We start from the raw sequence: 23253 nt of genomic DNA, 5'->3' as shown, positions 1-23253 counted from the left end.
GGTGGTAATGAAAGCTAATGGCATGCTTGCCTTCTGAGTATAAGGGTATGATATTAATATTGCAGCTGTGTAAAACTTTGTTTAGGCTGCACTTGGAATAGTGGTTGCCCCAGTACAGGAACGATGTTAGAGAGGGTGGAGGAGAAACGTACCAGGATGCTGCCTGGATTAGAGGGTATGAGATATAAGGAAAGACTGGACAAACTTAGATTGTTTTCTCTGGTGCATTGAAGGCTGCGGCAAGACTTGATAGAAGTTTATAAAATGTATGCCTCTCATATAAAATTATGAGAGGTATAGATAGGGTAGATAATCAGTCTATTTCCAGGGGTAGAACTGTCAAGTACTAAAAAATATGCCTTTAAGGTGAGAGATGGGAAGTTTAACGACGATGTGTAGGACAGTTTTTTTTTAAAGATAAGATTGGTGGGCTGCCAGTAGTGGTAGAAACAGATACATTGGTGGCAATTAAAAGGCTATTAGACAGACTCATATATATGTAGGGAATGGAGGGATATGGATCATTTCAAGCAAAAGAAATTTAGTATTGTATTTGGTGGACCAAAGGCCTGTGCTGTACTGTTCTATGGGACACTGTTTCATAAAATTAAATTAAAACAACTAACATGGAAATTAACAGCAGAATCTTCAAATTCCAGAAAACAATTTTCAAATTCTTCAGTGTTGCATGTCTTGTGAAGCACTTAGAAATGACTCCTCCAAGAGGAACACAGCCTTGTCGTAGGGTTTGAAGACTTGCGTGCCTCAGTCACCCGGAGAGCTATGTTGGCTGGAGTCAGGGCCTTGTGCTTTGGCTCATGGTAGGGTCACCCGTGCCAAACAGGTCAAAGGGTAGAGGCCAGGCTAAGAGTGGTCCACCAGTTCTCCAGGTTTGGGGGTTCAGCTCAGGATTAACAACCCTGAATGAGATTGAGAATGAGAATGAGAGAGAGAACGAGAGAGATAATGAGGGAGAATGAGAGAGAGAATGCGAGAAAATGAGAGAAAATGAGATAATGCGAGAAAATGAGAGAGAGAGAGAGAGAGAGAGAGAGAGAGAGAGAGAGAGAGAGAGAGAGAGAGAGAGAGAGAGAGAGAGAGAGAGAGAGAGGAAGAGGAAGAGGGAGAGAGAGAGAAAGAAAAATCAGACTCCCATATCATCCCACCCCACCCCATTCAGGCTGTCTAACCAGCTACTGCCCATATACCCTTCTGATCCGTCACTCAGTTTTAGTTGGGCTCCTTTGTGCAGTGTATGAAAGAAAAGCCAATTCAGCAGATCCTGACTCTCAGCTTTGAGTACCACTAAATCTATCTATTTATTTATTGAGATACAGCACAGAATAGGCCTTTCCGGCCCTTCAAGCCGTTCTGACCAGCAACCCCTGATTTAACCCTAGCCTAAGCATGGGGCAATTTATAATGACCAATTAACCTAACTGGTATGCCTTTGAACTGTCAGAGGAATGGTAAGAATGTACAAACTCCTTATAGGCAGCAGTGAGAATTAAACCCTACACTGTAAAGCACTTGCAGTAAGTGATGGACCCACAAGCAAAATAATTGCCGGGGCATTGTTCAGCAACTGATTAATGCTCCTCTGAGAAGGCTAATGAATTTCTGCAACACTTTCTATCGTTAGAAACATTCCTTTCATTGTTAACCTACGCACTTTTTAACATGAGCCAAAGTAGATGTTTAAAACAGACACACATTAAATAGAGACATATAGCATCTGTGAAGGGCAATAAGTGGTTGACGTGTCAAGCTGTGATCCTTCATTAGGACTGGAAAGGAATGGGGCAGAAGACATCCTTTCTAGTCCAGATGAAAGGTCTCAGCCCAAAACCTTGACTGTTTATTCCCCTCCATTGATGCTGTGTTTCTCCAGCATTTTGAGTGTGTTGTTCAATATTTCCAGCATCTGCAGAATCTCTTGTGTTTCTACTTTTAAACAGAAATGTTCTTTTAGGAGTTTGTCTCTCTACTCAGAAGGCTTCAGTGGCCTCTAACCAAAGGCAGGGGTTTATTGTTGAAAACCAAGATCTACGGAATGTAAGAAAAAAGATGTTCTTTGTTCACACACAAAATGTTGCTTTTTTCCTTTTCTGGTTCCCCTTTACCTCTTTCTCTTCTCCTCACCTGCCTATCACTTCCCTCTGGTGTCCCTCCTCCTTCCCTTTCTTCCATGGTCCACTCTTAAGATTCCTTCTTCTTCAGCCCTTTATCTTTTCTACCTATTGCCTCCCAGTTTCATCTCTCCCCTCCCCTCCCCATCCACCTTTCCCCTCACCTGATTCCACCTATCACCTTCCAGCTTGTACTCCTTCCTGTACCCCACTGTCTTATTCTGGCTTCTTCCCCCTTTCTTTTCAGTCTTGATGAAGAGTCTTGGCTCGAAACATTGAGTCTTTATTCCTCTCCATAGAGGCTGCCTGACCTGCCGAGTTCCTCCAGTTTGTTGTGTGTGTTGCTCTGGATTTCCAGCACCTGCAGAGTCTTCTGTTCCTTGTTCAACTGGCTGTACATCACCTCACTTCTCCCACCCTGTGTTAGCTTGGAGATGCTAATAGGCAGGCAGACAGTTCCAAACTTATATACTGCCTGAGCAACACAGGAATAACAGGAAGCCAGTTAGCAACCTCAATCCTGATCTGCTGTTCAATTACATTGAAGCTAATGTGAAGCTAACTCCCTTAAAGTGCTGTTGACAGGTTGTGTTGAGCATGGTGCTGAAGAGAGAAAAACAATTTCAATCCATGGTACTGAGTCTGCATCTGAAAATAATTGCAGATTAATTCATATCCATTGATATCAAAAGTGGAAAACTGTAACATTCCTGTAAAAACGCTGATGCATGTTTAGTGATCTATGGATTAAAACTTAGCCTGGCATAACATATTAAACAGCAGAGAAGGACAGGTTATCAGGTCACCCATTCTTTAGAGGATAAATTCTTGAAAAAAGAATCCCTTGTATTTTGCATAGAACAAGATTAACATTTGGTTCAACTGGGACTGAGATGGACTAAAAATCTGATGAAAATCCAAAAGTTTAACAAGCAATTAAAATCATATTTTCAAAATTCTTGAAGAGGAAGAATTGTTTAAAATCCACAGATGTGTATCTACTGTGTGTTACAGTACAGTTACAAGTAGCTCCTGAAAATAGGCCACCTGATGGGAGAATTAATCTCCTGGAACCAATACCTTTTAAATGCACAACAGCTTGTAAATTAGTTTCTTAGAACATCCTGTATTCTGAATTAATCATGAAAAATTAGCTCTGTGAGTTGGTTAAATAATCTCTCTAAATACTCAGAAGATACATCACCACTTCTGATATTTCAGTGAAAGAAGAGGCCACAAAGCAGATGGAACTGGGACAATTAATTCTCATTAAATGTCTGCACCCCAATGTATTGAAATGCAGTCAAAACAACTTAGTTGTATAGTAAAGCAGTGCTACAAAGAGAGGGAAGAAGAAAGGTCAAATGCGAGAAAGTGTTCTGATTCCCAGCCCGCTGCTCACCCAGTTCTAGCAAGTTATAATTACAGTTGTTACTAGTGAGGCAGGTGATATAGTGGCAAACAGGTGCACGAGCCAATTATGCTGGGTTAAAACATTATTCGTTATACTTTTAATAACGTAATCACAGAAATGGACCTTGAGATATGCAGTCACAAACATAATGGAACTACTTGAAATGGGTTTCAGATATTCTGACAATTCAGTCATTCCTTTCATTTTACATTCTGGTGGAAAAGATATTAATCTGTAACTGATATTTCAGTGATTTTTGTTTGTTTCTAATGGTAACATCAGCTTCCAAACATATACCAGGAGAACATTAAGAAGTAGAAACTGATAAGAAAAATCACTTTGATTCTGCTAGCACATAAAAGCAAGAAGCTAGGGCTGACATTTAAGGCAATAATCAATACCTGTAAGTCGATTATTACAGGCTTCACTTTCCCCCCCCCAGACCATTAAAAATAAAAAAACGACACTGAAGAACGTTCAAGACATTATAGGGCTCTTCGTAACTTGCTTGCCAGTGGCTGATGCCTCTCTGAATTTAATAGCTAAGCCTAACATTGTAGAGCCAAGCCACACCGTCTATTCTGTCACCAGTCTGAAAGTTGTTTAATTACTGGTTTCACATAAAAATATTTGGTTTTTTTTTACCAGATGATGCCATTTTTTTTCCACATGATAGAATCTTTGTGATGCATCTCATTATTAAATACAACATTTTGCCCGATTCCATGAGTCTGGTGATAGAAATTGAAGCAGCATGGTACTCAGAGGGCCTTAGCAGAATAATCTGGGGCAATGCCATCAGCAGTGCGAAGCTCGCTGCACAGCGGATGCATATTTATATCATCATGCCCTCTGACCTGTCCATCCTCTCCAGCCTATTCAGGCAGGCGCGACCGCAGATACCAATATGCCATAGAAAAGATAAGGAATTAGGAAATTGTTAGAGATTTCACTTCTGTTACCAAAGTCCAGCAAATGAAATGTTAAGTATGGCACTCTAACAAACCTAAACAAGGTGCAGAGATACACAAAGTAAATTTGATTAATGACAATGTGAAAAAAAATAGAGTAACACTTTTTTTTGGCTTGAAAAGGCTTTTTAGAATTTGTGAATTGCATATATTACCTAAATCCAAGGAATAAGCTAAAATAAAATTCAGGACTTCAAAATTAACATGAATTAATTTCTAAAAGTTAAGTTCTAAAATTAGTTGTAAAATTAGTCAGGTCCATCATGGGTATTAGTCTCGTAGTAACCAAGATATCTTCAAGGAACAGTGCCTCAGAAGACAGCTTCCATCACTAAGGATCCCATCACCCAGGACATGCCCTCTTCTTATTGCTACCATCAGGAAGGAGGTACAGAAGCCTGAAGGCTCACACTCAGAGATTCAGGAACAGCTTCTTCCCCTCTGCCATTTGATTTCTGAATGGACATTGAACCCATGAACGCCACCTCATTGTTTTTTAAAGTTCTGTTTTTGTACTACTTATCTTCATTTAACTATTTAATATACATATATTACTGTAATTCAGTGTATTTTTCTATATTTATCATGTATTGCATTGTTCTGCTACCCCAAAGTTAACAAAATTCATGATCAATGCCAGTGATATTACACCTGATTCTGATAAGATGTCACCCTGTTGATTCTTCAGTGAGAAATAACAGTGCAACAGTCCCGTAAAAACTGTGCAACTGATTTCAAAAGATCTTTTAAACCATAACAGCACAGAGAAATAATACATCGTGATCTTACTAAATAGATTTTGAATAGGGTAGAAAAATTACTTAATGATGTTCCGAGTACCTGTGAAATGTATAAAGCATTGTGCATCACATTAACCCCTACAACTGGAAAGCACAATGGGAAAAAAAAATAACTAAAGGAGCAGGCAGCCTGTTGTTAAAGTCATAGAAACATAAAAAACCTACAGCACAATACAGGCCCTTCGGCTGAACTCGTACTTAATTTAGAAATTACCTCGGGTTACCCATAGCCCTCTATTTTCCTAAGCTCCATGTACTTATCCAAGAGTCTCTGAAAAGACCCTATCGTATCTGCCTCCACCACCGTTACTGGTAGCCTATTCCACGCACTCACCACTCTCTGCGTGAAAAACTTACCCCTGACATCTCCTCTGTACCTACTTCCAAGCACCTTAAAACTGTGCCTTCTCATGTTAGCCATTTCAGCCCTGGGAAAAAAGCCTCTGACTATCCACACGATCAATGCCTTTCACCATTTTATACACCTCTATCACGTCACCCCTTATCCTCCATCGCTCCAAGGAGAAAAGGCCAAGTTCACTCAACCTATTCTCACAAGGCATGCTCCCCAATCCAGGCAACATCCTTGTAAATCTCCTCTGCACCCTTTCTATAGTTTCCACATCCTTCCTGTAGTGAGGTGACCAGCACTGAGCACAGTACTCCAAGTGGGGTCTGACCAGGGTCCTATAAGGCTGTAACATTACCTCTCGGCTCTTAAACTCAGTCCCACGTTGATGAAGCCCAATGAACTGTATGCCTTCTTAACCACAGAGTCAACCTGCACAGCAGCTTTGAGTGACCTATGGACTCGGACCCCAAGACCCCTCTGATCTTCCACACCGCCAAGAGTCTTACCATTAATACAATATTCTGCCATCATATTTGACCTACCAAAATGAACCACCTCATACTTATCTGGGTTGAACTCCATCTGCTACATCTCAGCCCAGTTTTGCATCCTATTGATGTCCCGCTGTAACCCCTGACAGCCCTCCACACTATCCACAACACCCCCAACCTTTGTGTCATCAAAGTCATTGTTACATTTCACATTTTAAAATGAATGATTGCATATATTTTATGGAACTGCTTTCAGTAAACTCAGTAGTTTTCAAGAGAATATATTTGATTTGCAGTTTTTCTAAAATAAGAAATCGAATATAAAATCCAATTAGCCATGCTCATTAAAAGTTTCAAAATCTAACTACAAAAATATAAACAGCTCAAACACAAACAACCCAGACACTTCTGGGGAGGAAGCCCCACAGCATGCACCAATGCCAGAAGATATATCAAAGGGAGCTACTCTCCCCTACAATACCACCATTACATAATCATACTTATCCACATCCTGACATAGACTTTATGTGGGTTGTATGAGACATCCATACCAGCTATTTGACTTAATTTCTCCTACGTCATACCTCACTATGATTCTACCCTATCCATCAGAAGTAATCAAACACTTATTCATGACTTTCATCTCCTCTATTCAGGCTTAGACTGTGAGAAACAGTATGGATGTGTGTATGCGCACTCACACATGGGGTGGGGGGAGAGAGCATAAGCTCATTGCAGGCTGGAGGAGACTATCTTCCCTCTTTGGACAGTGAGGTTCCAAGAAATATGCCAACTAAACTTATTAAAATGATGTTTCAGTCTCACAGCTGTAACTCATTTCATTTGATCTACAGTAGTTACCTGCTTGCATCACCATGAAGGTGTTTTGGAAATAGCTTAAAACTTACAACTAACTTTTGTTTTCTGAAAAGGCATCTTGCTTCTTACTTCCCCTAGAGACTGACACAGTAAGGGATAAGCAGATTACATTAGAGGGATGCTTGTAACAGGGAGATACACAGGACACAGGTGATTTGCTGTCTACCAGCTGGTGTGGGGTCTTAACCAATGGCTCACATGGATCAACATACCCAGAATCTATCACAACAGGGATACTTTCGTGGCATGGTTAACAGAAATGCAGACTGAGATGGGGAGTATGCTTACCTCAACGTATCAGCTAACAAGGAATATAAGAGTCAAATTCCGCCATGCTTTGGTCAGAGGCTGAAAGAAGCCAACAGACCACGACCTTTACCGTGAAAGCCATGCAGTTAAGAAAGAACATGCTGAAAGTAGCCACATGTCTGGCCACAACTGCAATCCCAGAGCATGGCGAGGAGACTGTTTACTGGCTGTCAATCTGGCCATGACAATGAACTCAAAAGGAATTAGTAATTAGCTTGCCTCCAGGTAGAAAGTGCAGGTAACCACAATACCTTCCATGATGCATAAGAACGTCCCCAGATCATATGATCTTAAGAGCATAGGAACAGAATTAGGTCATTCAGGCTATCGAGTCTGCTCTGCAATTCCATCCGTGGCTGATTTATTATCCCTCTCATCCCATTCTCCTGCCTTCTCTCCATAACTGTTAATGCCCTTACTAATCAAGAAACTATCAACATCCACTTTAAATACACCCAGCGACTTGGCTTCAATAGCCGCCTGTGATAATGAATCCCACAGATTTACCACCCTCTGGCTAAAGAAATCCCTCCTCATCTCTTTTCCAAAGGGACATCCTTCTATTCTGAGGCTGTGCCTTCTGGTCCTATACTCAACTATACAAACATTCTCTCAACTCTGTCTGGGCATTTCAATATTTCCCCCATCCACCTGGCTTCACCTATCACTTTCCAGTTTGTCCTCCTTCCTCACCATCTACCTTTTTATTCCAGCATCTTTACCCTTCTTTTCCAGTCCTTATGAAGCCTTGGCCCAAAATGTCGACTGATTATTCATTTCTATAGATGCTGCTTGACTTGCTGAGTTCCTCCAGCATTTTGTGTGTGTTGCTCCTTTCAACATTCAATAGGTTTCAATGCAATCCACCTTCATTTTCCTAAACAGCAAATATAGGCTCACAGCCATCATATGCTCCTCATACATTAACCCTTTCGTTCCCGAAATCATTATGAACTCCTCTGGACCCTCTCCAGTGCCGGCACATCCTTTCTTAGATAAGAGTCCCAAAACTGCTCACAATACTCCCAAGTGCAGTCTGACCAATGCCTTTTAAAGCCTTAGCATTACATCCTAGTTTATTTTATCCTAGTCCCCTTGAAATGAATGCCAACATTGCATTTGCATTACTTACCTCTGCCTCAACCTGCCACTTAACTTTTAGGAAATCCTGCACAATGACTCCCAAGCCCTTTTCCACCTGATTTCAGATTTTTCTCCCCGTTTAGAAAGTAGTCTATGCCTTTATTACTTCCACCAAAGTGCATGACCATTCGCTTCCCTGCACTATATTCCAGCTGCCTTCCGTTTAAGGGGAGCAAACTGCACAGTCTTCGGCCAGAGAAATCAAACCAGAACGAGCACATGGCTTCTCAAGGTCTGATACAGGTTGTCATTAATTGCATATACGCTGCCAGGTGACTGGTACCTGCCAACTCTGAGATGTACTGTAGCCAGAGTGAACAGCCCGCTATTATATTACAGCAGGAATTGAGTTTTGTGGATCACTATCTGGTATTTTGGCAGAAATATCTTCTTTCTGTGGTAGTCAACTGTGCCATATGCATTCGAGTCATCAATCCAAATTAGACAGGACAAAGGACATCTACTGACACGGACCATGAGTGAATACAATGGGAAGAAACCATGCTGCCATAGACAATATGACTGAAGAGCAGGTGACTCTGCCTAGATTGCTCTGGAGGAGCTCTGCAGAATGAGTGTGGAGGTAGCAGGATTCCTAGCAGTCTGTTCTATGTTTCATAAACTTTAACAGAGTAACAGAGTGTCATGAAGTTGTACAGTACAGAAAGAGGCCATTCAGCCAATCATGTCCATGCCAACCATAAGGTACCTATTTATGGACACTTGGTCCACAATATGCCTTGGCAATTCAAATGATCTCCTAGATACTTTTTAAATGTCCTCGGTCTCAGTCTCCACCAACCTTTCAGACAGTGTTGTCCAAACTACAGCCGCTCCTCAGATTAAAAAAGTCTTCTTTGTATCCATTCTTAAACCCATAATCTGAATCTATGCCCTCTGATTAAATGTTTCCTCTGCTATGGAGAAAAGTTTACTACTGTCTATTCTATCATGATACTCATAACTTCTTCCACCTCTATCAGGTCCCTCTTCGCTTTCCTTTGCACAAGGAAAAACAAGCTCAGCCTGCACAGTCTTCCTCATATTACAGCACTGCTTCTGAAGTATCAGATGAGTAAGCAAACTATTCAAAGGTGGAAAAGCAATAAGGTTGTCATGGTGAGGCATATTAATTTCCTAAAACGGACTGGGATTGCCTTGGTGCAAAGTACCCAGATGGGGCAAAATATGTTAAGTGCTTCCCAGATAGTTTTTTGAGACAATATGTAGGAAGTCCTACCACAGAAGAGATGATACTGGACCTCATCTTAGGAAATGAAACAGGGCAAGTGCTGCAAGTATCAGCTGGGAAACACTTTGGAAACAGTAACCACAATTGTCTCAGCTCTGAGGCAGCTATAGAAAGGCTTTAAGAATAAGCTGGGAAATTATAGGTCGGTAAGCCTGATGTCAGTTGTGGGTAAATTACTGGAAGGTACTTCATGTGACAGGATACATAAGTGTTTGGACAGACAAGGCTGATTAGGGATAGTCAACATGGCTTTGTGTGTGGTAGGTCATGTCTAATCAATCTTATAGAGTTTTTCTAGGAGCTTACCAAGAAGGTTGACGGTGGGCATTATCTACATGTATTTTAGCAGGGTCTTGACAAAGTCCCACAAAGGAGGCTGGTCTAGAAGGTCAAGTCACCTGGACTAGTCTCCCATGTAGAACTTTGTAGGCAATTGGATTCAATATTGGCTTAGCGTGAGAAGCCAGAGAGTGGTAGTAAATGGTTGACTCTCTGAGTGGAGGCCTGTGAATAGTGGTGTGCCACAGGGATCGATGCTGGGTCCATTGTTGTTTGTCATCTATAGTAATGATTTAGATGATAATAAGACCATAAGACATAGGAGCAGAAGTAGGTTACCTGGCCCATTGAATCTGCTCTGCCATTCAATCATGGCTGATCCTCTTTTTAATCTCCTCCTCAACCCCAGTTCCCAGCCTTCTTCCTATAACCTTTGATGCCATGTCCAATCTGCCTTAAATACACACAATGACCTGGCCTCCACAGCTCCACGTGGCAACAAATTCACCACCCTTTGGCTAAAGAAATTTCTCCGCATCTCCGATCTGAAAGGGTGTCCCTTTATCCTGAGGCTGTGCCCTCTTGTCCTAGACTCTCCCACCTTGGGAAACATACTTTCCATACCTACTCTGTCTAGGCCCTTCAACATTTGAAAGGTTTCAATGAGATCCCCCCTCATCCTTCTGAATTCCAGCAAGTAGAGACTCAGAGCCATCAAACATTCCTCGTATGATAACCCTTTCATTCCTGGAATCATCCTTGTGAACCTCCTCTGGAACATCTCCAATGCCAGCACATCTCTGGTTAGATGAGGAGCCCAAAACTGTTCACAATACTCAAGGTGAGGCCTCACCAGTGCCTTATAAAGCCTCAGCATCACATCCCTGCTCTTGTATTCCAGCCCTCCTGAAATGAATGCTAAAATGGCATTTGCCTTCCTCACCACTGACTCAACCTGCAAATTTACCCTCAGGGTGTTCTGCCCAAGGACTCCCAAGTCCCTCTGCATGTCAGATTTTTGGATATTCTCCCCGTTTAGAAAATAGTCCACACATTTATTTCTAATAACAAAGTGCATGACCATGAATTTTCCAACATTGTATTTCATTTGCCACTTTCTTGCCCATTCTCTTAATCTGTCTAAGTCCTTCTGCAGCCTTCCTGTTTCCTCAACACTACCTGCCCTTCCACCAATCTTCGTATCATCTGCAAACTTGGCAACAAAGCCATCTACCCGATCATCTAAATCATTTATACACAGCATAAAAAGAAGTGATCCCAACACTGACCCCAGCGGAACACCACTAGTCACTGGCAGCCAACCAGGAAAGGAACCTTTTATTCCCGCTCACTGCCTCATCAGCCAATGCTCTAACCACGTTAGTAACTTTCTTGTAATACCATGGGCTCTTAACTTGGTAAGCAGCCTCCTATGTGGCACCTTGTCAAAGGACTTCTGAAAGTGGTGAACTGCATCGGCAAATTTGCAGATGGCACCAAGACTGGGGGCAGAGTGGACAGAGAGAAAGGCGTGATCCTGCCCAACTAGGAAACTAGGCTGAAAACTAACAAGTGGAATTTAATGCAGATAAGTATGAAGTGTTGCACTTTGTTAAGACAAACCAGGGTAAAACTTAAGCAGTGAATGGTAGGACTCTGAGGCATCCATTAGAACAAAAGAGACATGGGAACGCAGATTTATAATTGCTTGAAGGTGGCATCACCAGTAGGTCACAGGTTGAAAGAATACAGGAAAGCTCACAGGGATGTTGCTGGGACTTGAGGTCCTGAGTTATCGAGAAAGGTTGATTACGTGAGGACTTTAGTCCTCGGAGCACAGGAGATTGAGGGGAGATTTTGTAGAGGTATATGAAACTATGAGTGGTATAGACAGGGTGAAAGCATGCAGGTACTTTCCCCTTAGGTTGGGTAGGACTACATCTAGGATTCACAGGTTTAGAATGAAAGGTGAAATATCTAAGGGGAAATTTGTTCACTGAGAGGCTGGTGCAAGTGTCAAATGAGCTGACAGAAAAATTGTTAGATACAGCTTCAATTGTAACATGGAAGAGAAGTTTGGATAGGTACGTGGATGGCAGGGGTATGGAAGGATATGATCTGAGTGTCTGAAGGACCTGTTTCTGTGCTCTGTACTCTGTGACTGCTAAGCATACCACATATCTTGATATTGCTCTCCTGGTTTCTTCCCCAAGTTCGCTTCAACAACCTTTATACTTCTCAAGGGATTCAGTTAATCCAAGCTGCCTTTATCTGACTTACACCTTCATTAAAGCCTCAATAATGTTTGGGATTTTCCCTAATTGCATTTGCCAGTTAAAAATCATCAATCCTCTATGCATCCTAATTTCTTCATTAAGTACTGCATTCTCTATACTCCTGTATGGGTCTCCTTAATTTTCAGTACTGTACACCTTCTATCCACTTCTTAAAAAACAAATGCCAAATGTCCTTTGATATCCAGAAGTCCCTGGAATTGTTATTCTTAACTCTTACCCTTACAGAGCAGTGGTTACAGTCTTTCTCCAGTAAGGCAGCTGGCATCATTTTGGTTCTCTTAAACAACTCATAAAGCCCAAACAACTGGTGGTATCTCAATTCAGAATCCACGATAGTAAGTTACAACATTAAGGACCCGCTTCAAATGGGGCCCTGTTGTGGAAACGAGGCTCTCATAGATTAGGACCGGCATCTTACCTTGGACATCTTGCTTTTGCTATCCGCCGTGAGAAATGACATGTTGTTGATTTCATTTTGCACCACAAAGTTCTGCTCCTCCCGTTTGAAATTCTGAGGGGCAAAAAAAATTAAATTTTCAGAATCTGTCAGTGAACTTTCACCATGTCCTCACAGGTGTCATAACTCACTTAGGGCATGTTAGGGAATAAATTTGCTAAGGAATTTCATTTAAAGTTGGTCACAAATAAATTGGATATGGACTTTGAAGTGACTAGAGGATAGCTTTATTCATGAATAACGGAAGAGTGGCTCGCTAACAGTGTGATTGCCAGATCTTCCTTGTTGCCAGAACTGTTAGAGAAATTATTCAAATACACCACTTGGACAGTTTCAGACTTCGAAGTAATGAGAGCTTTATTCACGACGTCGTGGGGAGTGGAACCACCAACGCTGAGTTTTGAACTCCAAATAATACAGGGAGCACCGCTCCTTTTATACATATATAAATCGATTGCAAAAGCAAAATTTGTTTGACTTCCTTGTGAATTACAAAATATAAGCTAGGTTTTGCATGCTGTTGGGGGGAGGGTGGGGGGTGACCTGATAGAGGACAACCTTGGTGATCAGGTCTCTGGCACTGAGCCTGGTTCCATGGTGCAGAAGGGGGAGAAGATGAGGAATGCAGTAGTCATAGGGGATTCCATAGTGAGAGGAACAGACAGGAGATTCTGTCAGCCTGTTAAGAGACACCCGCATGGTGTGTTGCCTCCCAAGTGCCAGGGTACGGGATGTCTCGGATTGGGTGCAGAGTATTCTGAAGGGAGAGGGTGAATAGCCAGAGTCTTGGTACACGTTGGTACCGATGACATAGGTAGAAAACGGGAGGAGGTCCTGAAGAGAGAATTCAGGGAGTTGGGTAGGAAGCTGAAAAGCAGGACCTCCAGGGTAGTAATCTCGGAACGTCTGGCAGCTCTTGGGCTGTATTCCTTGGAGTTCAGCAGTATGAGGGGGGGATCTCACAGAAACATTCCGAATGTTAAAAGTGCTGAAAAGATTAGATATGGCAAAATTATTTCCCGTGGTAGGGGAGTCTTGGACAAGAGGGCACGACATCAGGATTGAAGGACATCCATTTAGAACAGAGATGTGGAGAAATTACTTTATTCAGAAGGTGGTAAATCTGTGGAATTTGTTGCCACAAGTGGCTGTGGAGGCCAAGTCACTGGGTGTATTTAAGGCAGAGATAGATAGGTTCTTGATTAGCCAGGGTATCAAAGGGTATGGGGAGAAGGCAAGGGAGTGGGGATGACTGGAAGAATTGGATCAGCCCATGATTGAATGGCGGAGCAGACTCGATGGGCCGAATAGCCTACTTCTGCTCCTATATCTTATGGTCTTATAACAAACTATGCTACTAACTGGTTTCCATACTCTTTGTCTAGCAAAATCTTCAACTCAATCTTTTCCTTCACAGGGCAGCATTGTTCTTTCTAGACAAAGAGCCTGTCATTTTGAACTGAGCTAAGCAAATATTTCTTCTTGCAGAGGGATATGAATCTCTTAGAATCTCTGCCCCAGTAAGTTATGGATACTAGGTCGTTAGGAATATTTAAAGTGGAGGAAGCTAATTTTTTTGATATATGAAACAGAAAGTGCAAGCTATGCCCTGATAGCACCAGAGGTCAGGAATGAATCCTGGCTCTCTGGTGGCATGAGGCAACAGTTCTCCTTGTTGTGTCACTTAAGCTTCTCATAAATAGCCCAGTGTTTCAGTCTACACTACGACTCTTCAGCTAGTAAGTTAATTAGTTGAAACAGACTGAGCATTGAGTAACCATTGTTCCTAGTCAGGCAGGACCATATAAAACACAGGCATGATGAAAATAGGGAAGGACCAGCAGGAATTAATGGATTCCAAATATTCTACAGCAACTAAAAGAAATGCCAGTGACTGATTCGATCAATGCACACTACTCTCTGCAGTCCTTTGAGATCAAAATGTGCTACCTTGGACCTAGCCCCAAAGACTAGAAACACAAGTTTATGTTGATTTCAGTGTGGCTGGGGATGTAATGGTGGGGCTGGAAACATTTGATGGGCAGCAGTGATGGGTGGCAGAGGACAGTTGGTGGTTGAAGGGATGGAACTGGAAAGAATGAACAGGGATGGTACCGGAAGGAATGAAAGGGATGGTTGAGAAGGGGGAGAAGAGTTGGTACCTGGCCCTCATTGGAGCATGGGGGAACCAGAAGGAGCAATGAATGGCACGAGGAAAGGGGAAATCAGGAATCTGGCATTGGTTGGAAGATGGGGGAAATCTGAGGGAGTTTGGTAATAAGTATAGATGTAAGGCTGGAATGTATGGAGAATGGGGGGAAATCATTGTTTATGGAATATTTCGTGCCTGACCAGCTTCACACACCTTTTCTGTTGCCATATACACAGAAAAATAGAATGATTTATACAGACTCCAAACCACTTGGGTAGAAAGGTGCATATTTAGATGGGAATACAGCAATGTGCACTTTTGAAACGAACTTCAAATTCATTTTGCTTTACATAACGCTCACTGGCATTTATTGAAACCAAAGCTGACAGTAGTTTATGGCCTGTTTCCTATCTTCAGGTTAACTTGTCCTAGAGACAGCCACATATAAATATCATTCCATTTTCCAGATAATATATCAACATCAGACACAGAAAATAATTAAACAGGGGTGTTAAACACTTTATATTAAGTTTTAAAACCAAGTTCAGTTTGGTGTAATTTTTCACAGGACAAAGTAGCTGCTATATATTACCTTTATGCCAGAATTAAGTTGCAGGGAGATGAAAAAGTAAAAGCAAAGCACTGATGGAACCACCAATATGTGGAGCCTCATACTTTGATACCATTTGCAGAACCTTACGAAACTTACATGTGACTTCGACCACAGGATAAAGATGTCTCCCACCATTCTGAAAAGCTCTTCGGCATCGGGGTTTGGTTCCGTTAACCACTTGGCTCTGTGACAATAAGCAAAACAGAAAGATAATAAAGTGACACGCAGGGAATGCTGGAGGAACTCAGCAGGTCAGGCAGCATCTATGGAAATGAATAAACAATTGATGTTTTGGGCCGAGACCACTCTTCACTCTTCAGGACTAGAAGGAAGGGGGAAGATAACAGAATAAAAGGGTGGAGGGAGGAGAAGGAGGATAGTTAGAAGGTGATAGGTGAAGCGCTGGAGAGGAAGGAGCCTGATAGGAGAGGAGAGTGGACCATAGGAGAAAGGGAAGGAGGAGGGAACCCAGGGGGCTGTGAGAAGAGGTAAGGGGCCAGACTGAGGAATAAAAGAAGTGGGGACGGGGTGGGAAAATTTTTGTAATGGATGGAGAAATCGATATTCATGCCATCAGGTTGGAGGCTATTCAGACAGGATATAAGGTCTGCCCAGAGGTTGGTCTCATTGTGGCACAAGAGGAGGCCATGGATCAACATGTCAAAGCGGAAATGTGAATCAGAATTACAGTGTTTGGCCTCTGGGAAGTTATGCTTTTGGAGGATGGAGTGACGGTGCTCGACAAAGAGGTCTCCCAATTTACGATGGGTCTCACCTATGTAGAGGAGGCCGCTGTGGGATCACCAGCACAATAGACGACCCCAGCAGATTCACAGGTGAAGTGTTGTTTCACCTGCAAGGCCTGTCTGGGGCCCTGAATGGAGGTGAGGAAGGAGGTGAATGGGCATATATAGCATTTTGCCCGCTTGCAGGGATGTGCTGGGAGGGAGATTGGTGGGGAGGGATGAATGGACAAGGGAATCTCAGTAGGAGCAAACCCTGCATTAAATGTGGGGGGGGGGGAGCGAGGTAAAGATACGTTTGGCAGTAGGATCCCTTTGGAGATGGCCGGAAGTTGTGGGAGAATGATGTGTTGGATGAGGAGGCTCATGGGGTGGTAGGTAAGGACAATAGAAACTCGTATCACCGTCAAGGCGGCAGGAAGACGGGGTGAGCACATACATTTGAGAAATGGTGAATAGGGTGAGGGCAGCATCAATAGTGGAGAGAGGGAAACCTTGTTCTTTGAAGGGTAGGACATCTCTGATGTCCTGGAAAGGAAAGCCACATCCTGGGCAGAAATGAAGGGCCTGAGAAAAGGGAATAGCATTTTTACAGGAGGCTTGGGTGGGAAGAGGTATAGCCAAGGCACTGTGGGAATCAGTAGGTTTATAAAAGATGTTGGTTGACAGTTTCTCTCCAGAGATGGAAACAGAGAGATTGAGAAAGGGAAGGGAGGTGTCAGAAATGGGACCAAGTGAATTTACAGGCAGGGTGGAAGTTGAAGGTAAAGTTGATGAAACTGGTGAGCTCATCATGGGTGCATGAGGCAGCCCCGATCTAGTCATCAATATAGCAGAGGAAGAGTTGGGGATCATTACCAAGGAAGGCTTGGAACGTGGACTGTTCTATGTCGCCAACAAAAAAAAAAAAAACAGGCATAGCTGAGGCCCCTCAAGTTCGGAGAAAGTGTGAGGAGCCAAAGGAAAAACTACTGAGGGTGAAGAGATGAAGTTCTGCCACTTAGCGGAGGGTGGTGGTGGAAGGGAACTGGTTGGTTCTTTTATTGAGAAAGAAGCTGAGACTGAACCAAGGGGGACAGAATGGAGACGAAGTATGATGACACAAGTTCAATGGGCAGGAGCAGGCAGAGACAATGGGCCTACCTGGCCATTCAGGTTTGTTAAATACTGAACTATTACACAAAAAGCAAACTTCTGTTCAAGATGAAGAAATCAGCACTAAATGAGGGTTCTGCTTCAAAACCATATTTTTAATTCCAATACATTAATTCTGTTTCAATCTGCAAAATATGTGTTAACAGTGAAATTCCATCAATCGAATCATAAATGGTGTTGGCCAAAACTGTTCCTACAGAACAAAGCTACATACAAAGATTGGCCACATGAATAACAACCTAGATATCCCATTGGGACTTTCCTTGTGCGAGAGGCAGAATTTGTCAGGTGCATCCAGGAGGGTTTCTCAAATCAGTTTGAGAAACCAACGAGATGAGGGGCCATGTTGAACCTATTATTGGGAATTGAGTCTGGACAGGTGACTGACCTTTCTCTGGGAGATGAATGAATGAATTATTGATTGATTGAGACACAACACTGAGAAGCCCTTTGAGCCATGCTGCCCAATATTCCTCCATTTTAACCCTAGCCTAATCATGGGACAAATTACAATGACCAATTAACCTATCAACCAGTACGTATTCAGACTGTGGAAGGAAACTGGAGCACCTGGAGGAAACCCACTCAATCATGAGGGGAACGTACAAACTCCTTACAGGCAGTGGTGGGAATTGAACCTGGGTCACCTGTACTGCAAAGTGTTGTGGTACCCACTACGCTACATGCTACCCTCAGTTAGGGAACAGCGTCCAGCATGTAAGTTTTAAGTATGGACCTTGCGAGAACATTAAATTGGAACAGAGCAAATTACAAGAGTACAGGGTAGGAACTAGGGAGAGTTAGTTGGGAATGGCTGTTTTTGGGAAAGTCCACACCGGATAGGATCAATGGCATGGAGCACAGGATATCTACATTCCAGTAAGAAGGGCGGACAAGGATGGCAAGGTAAGACAATCTTGGAAGTCAAAACAGGTGGCGAATTTAGTCACGAAGGAAAAGGATTTATATGATGGAAGATAAATCCAAGCAGAGCCCTTGAAGATTACAAATAAGCTAGAAAAGAATGGGAGCAGGGAATTAAGAGGCACAGGGATACCGGGTTCAGTGGTAAAGCTACAGGAGCCACTACCTCACAATTCCATTGACCTGGGTTCAATCCTGACCTCTAATGTCCATTAACATGGAAAGAGTGAAGAAGGCGAATGCAATGTTGGCATTCATTTCTAGAGGAATAGAGTATAGGAGTAGGGATGTGATGTTGAGGCTCTATAAGGCGCTGGTGAGACCTCACTTGGAGTACTGTGGGCAGTTTTGGTCTCCTTATTTAAGAAAGGATGTGCTGACGTTGGAGAGGGTACAGAGAAGATTCACTAGAATGATTCCAGGAATGAGAGGGTTAACATATGAGGAATGTTTGTCCGCTCTTGGACTGTATTCCTTGGAGTTTAGAAGAATGAGGGGAGACCTCATAGAAACATTTCAAATGTTAAAAGGCATGGACAGAGTGGATATGGCAAAGTTGTTTCCCATGATGAGGGAGTCTAGTACGAGAGGGCATGACTTCAGGATTGAAGGGCGCCCTTTCAGAACAGAAATGCGAAGAAATTTTTTTAGTCAGAGGGTGGTGAATCTATGGAATTTGTTGCCACGGGCAGCAGTGGAGGCCAAGTCATTGGATGTATTTAAGGCAGAGATTGATAGGTATCTGAGTAGCCAGGGCATCAAAGGTTATGGTGAGAAGGCGGGGCAGTGGGACTAAATAGGATAAAATGGATCAGCTCATGATAAAATGGCGGAGCAGACTAGATGGGCCAAATGGCCTACTTCTGCTCCTTTGTCATATGGTCTTATGGTCTTAAATATACAAGGATGTCACTGGGACTTGAGGGACTGAGTTGCACAGATTGGGGCTTTATTCCATTGGGGTGTAGGGAAATACAGGATGTTATTATAGAGGTGTATAGATCATGAAGGGCATAGTTAGGAATAGGAGGTATACAGGAGCGAGCTGGTTGAGTGGAATTGCAACAACAACCTCACATTCAGTGTCAGCAAGACCAAGGAATTGATTGTGGATTTTAGGAAGGGGAAATAGGGAGAACTCATACCAGTCCTCATTGAGGGGTTGGCAGTGGAAAGGCTGAGCAGCTTCAAGTTCCTGGGTGTCAACAACTCAGAGGATCAACACACTGTGGCAATCACAAAGAAGGCATGCCAGAGCTTCTACTTCACAAGAAGCTTCAGGAAATTTGCTACGTCACCAAAGACTTGTACATTTCTATAGATGTACAGAGGAGAGCATTTTGACTGGTTGTATCACAGTCTGGTGTGTAACCTCCAATGTCCAAATCACAAAAGGCTGCACAGGGCTGCAGACTCAGCCAGTTCTATCATAGGCACAACCCTCCCCACTGAGGTTATCTTCAAGAGATGGTGCCTAGAGAAGACGACCTCCATCATTAAAAACCTTCACCACTCAGAACATGCCCTCTTTATGTTAATATATCAGGGAGGAGGTACAGGAGCCTGAAGACCTACACTCAATATTTTAAAAACAGGTTCTTCCTCTCCATCATCAGTCAGTGAACTCATAAACACTACCTCATCATTTGTCTTTTGCACTATTTATTTATTTTGTAACTTATAGTAATTTTGATGACTTGCACTGTACTAATGCTGCAAAGCAATGAATTTCATGGACCCATCATATAAATATAATTGCAAAGAAAGCATGACAGTGCCTCTACTTTCTTATGAGTCCGTGGAGATTTGGCATAACATCAAAAACTTTGACAAACTTCTGTAGACGTGTAGTCTCTATTTCCTGAGGAGACCGAGGTCCTGTAACATCAGCCGGACGATGCTGAGCATGTTCTACGAGTCTATGGTGGCCAGTGCTATCATGTTTGCTATTATGTGCTGGGGCAGCAGGCTGAGGGTGGCAGACACCAACAGAATGAACAAACTTATTTGTAAGGCCAGTGATGTTGTGGGGATGGAACTGGACTCTCTGACGGTGGTGTCTGAAAAGAGGATGCTGTCTAAGTTGCATGCCATCTTGGTCAATGTCTCCCATCCACTACATAATGTACTGGGTGGGCACAGGAGTACATTCAGCCAGAGACTCATTCCACCGAGATGCAACACAGAGCATCATAGGAAGTCATTCCTGCCTGTGGCCATCAAACTTTACAACTTCTCCCTTGGAGGGTCAGACATCCTGAGCCATAAGGCTGGTCCTGGACTTATTTCATAATTTACTGGCATAATTTACATATTACTATTTAACTATTTATGGTTCTATTACTATTTATTATTTATGGAGCAACTAACGAAAACCAATTTCCCCAGGGATTAATAAAATATGACTATGACTATGACCAGTGGAAAGTGTGCTGACTGGCTGCATCACGGCCTGGTATGGGAACACCAGTGTAGTGAATTCGGCCCAGTACATCATGGGTAAAGCCCTCCCACACATTGACCACATCTACATGAAAAACCCAGGCCATGCTCTTCTCTTGTTGCTGCTGTCAGGTAGAAGGTACAAGAGCCTCAGGACTACCACTGGGTATCTGAGTAGCCAGGGTATCAAAGGTGATGGTGAGAAGGCAGGGGAGTGGGACTAAATGGGAGAATGGATCAGCTCATGATAAAATGGTGGAGCAGACTTGATGGGCCGAATGGCTGACTTCTGCTCCTTTGTCTTATGGTCTTATGGTCTAACACCACCAGGTTCAAGAACAGATACTACCCCTCAACCACCAGGCTCTTGAACAAAAGAGGATAGCTACACTCATCTATTGAGATGTCCCCACAACCAATGATCTCACTTTAAGGAATCTTTATCTTGTTATTTCATGCTCTCGTTATTTATTGCTATTTATTAATATTTGCATTTGTACAGTTTGTTGTTTTCTATACTCTACTTGCTATTTCATTGATCCTGTTTACAGTACTAGTCTATAGATTTGCTGAGTATGCCTGCAGCAAAAAGAATCTCAGGGCTGTATATGGTGACATATATGTACTCTGATAACAAAATTTATTTAGAACTTTGAGAGGAAACATGCCTTCTTCTGCTTTGCCTGGTTGTTACCCTTTCCTCACCTGCCTGAATAGTCTTTACCACGGTGTGGCCACGGCACCAAATGTGTCAATCAGTATCACGGATACTCCATAACTGGAGTTGGACAGTGGCTATATCGGGAGACACTTCCTGAGCATGTAGTTGCCGTGGATGCAGGAATTGTCCCCGACTTCCCTTATCGTGCAGGAGGTGCACTCCACAAGTCTGAGCTCCGCTGCCATGAACTACCACAGCTCTTTGCAGTGTTTTAAAGCCGTTAACTGGAGTCCAGCCATTCTCCTCACCTCTCAGCTGCTGGACTGAAGAAATTTGGCCCGAGGTGTTTAACATAAAATTCAAGGTCAAACTTGCTCTAATTAAACATTTAGATGGTAGATCAGCCTGAACCCACCTCAGTGGGTGCCGATCATTATTTTCAAATTTCCCCAGAATAATGGCATGCTTACCTGTTATTGTCCACGTAACGAATCAGCAGTGGATACAAAGCATACAGATCGCGGCAGAGAACAGAAAACTCGTCTCGAATTAGTAATTCACTTTCCACAACGTCTCCCTTGCCCTCCATGCGCAGCTGATCCTCCTCAGCCACTACTTTCTTCGATCTTTTCTTTAGCTTTTCCATGGTAGGGATGAAATGGGATTTCAACAGTTCAGGCTTGGCCTTGCTGATAATTGGTTGTGCAAAAACTGGAAGGAGAGAAAAAGAAATTACTTAGAAATAAGTTTTAACATATGGAGCCATCAGTGTTAACAAACTTCCACATTACTGGGTTTGCCATGTGGCTCGTTCAGTGCCTAATTTATGTTCTAGATAAATTTTATAGAATTTAATTTAAAAGATTCTTTATATTAGTAAATTTATGTTTTCTTCATAAACACAAGAGATTCTGCAGATGCTGGAAATCCAGAGCAGCACACAAAATGCTGAAAGGACTCAGCAAGTCAGGAAGCATGTATGGAGAGGAATAAAACAGTTGGGCCAAGACTCTTCATCAGGACTGGAAAGGAAGGGAAAAGAAGCCAGACCAAGAAGGCATAGGGAGTGGAAGGAGCACAGGCTGACAGGTGATAGGTGAAGGCAGGTGAGGGGGAAAGTGGGTGGGAGGTGGAGAGGGGGATGAACTGAGAGGCTGGCAGGTGATAGGTGTAAAAGGGCTGAGGAAGAACAAATCTGATAGGAGAGGAGAGTGGATCATGGGAGAAAGGAAAGGAAAAGGGCACCAGAGGGAGGTGATGGGCAGGTGAGAAGGGAAGGGGTATGGGAAAATGGGAATGGAAAAAGAGAGGAGGGGAGGAGGAGAAACTAGAACAAGTTAGAGAAGTGATGTTCATGACGTCAGGTTGGAGGCTACCCAGACAGAATATGAGGTGATGCTCCTCCAGCCTGAGTGTGGCCTTATTGTGACAGTAGAGGAGGCCATGGCCCTCCATACTTTCTTCACAGGGCTTCTGATAGCATTAATTTCTATAACTTGAAAAGATTTATAATTACCTCTTTATTGCATTGGATACCTATTTCTTGGAGAGTATTCAACTTACACTTGAAATAGTTTCACACATACTTAACTGGACACATATATCACTATCTGTTAAAAAATCGTCATTACAAATGCAAAGAAGTGGGAGCAAACCAGGAAATCTTCTGGAAAATTCTCAGACATTATGCTGCAGTTAGAAGAGTGAAAAAAATGTAGAGCTACCAGGGAAGTCAAATTTGTAAGTTAGGTCCAAGTATATAAAATTTAATAAGGAGGAACAGGCATCTC

At 42.8% G+C, this 23253-nt stretch overlaps 1 protein-coding gene across 5 annotated transcripts in view; it reads right to left on the bottom strand.

The window, feature by feature from the left end:
- Positions 1–23253, bottom strand: part of LOC140203840 (ryanodine receptor 1-like) — a 575532-nt gene that overhangs the window by 147732 nt on the left and 404547 nt on the right. For 3 of the 5 annotated variants that reach the window (XM_072269965.1, XM_072269967.1, XM_072269968.1), the window contains exons 67-70: positions 21934–22174; positions 15635–15722; positions 12735–12827; positions 4401–4418 (exon numbers count right to left, since the gene is read on the bottom strand). In XM_072269965.1, the coding sequence (XP_072126066.1) occupies positions 4401–4418; positions 12735–12827; positions 15635–15722; positions 21934–22174 (440 nt within the window). The remainder of the gene's footprint in view (positions 1–4400; positions 4419–12734; positions 12828–15634; positions 15723–21933; positions 22175–23253) is intronic. The other 2 variants (XM_072269966.1, XM_072269969.1) reach the window with 1 other exon arrangement.

The sequence above is a fragment of the Mobula birostris genome, chromosome 10, assembly GCF_030028105.1.
Source record: "Mobula birostris isolate sMobBir1 chromosome 10, sMobBir1.hap1, whole genome shotgun sequence".
Taxonomy (NCBI): Eukaryota; Metazoa; Chordata; class Chondrichthyes; order Myliobatiformes; family Myliobatidae; genus Mobula; species Mobula birostris.
Note: the sequence above shows the minus strand (reverse complement) of the source record. Positions and strands in the feature narration are given on the sequence as shown.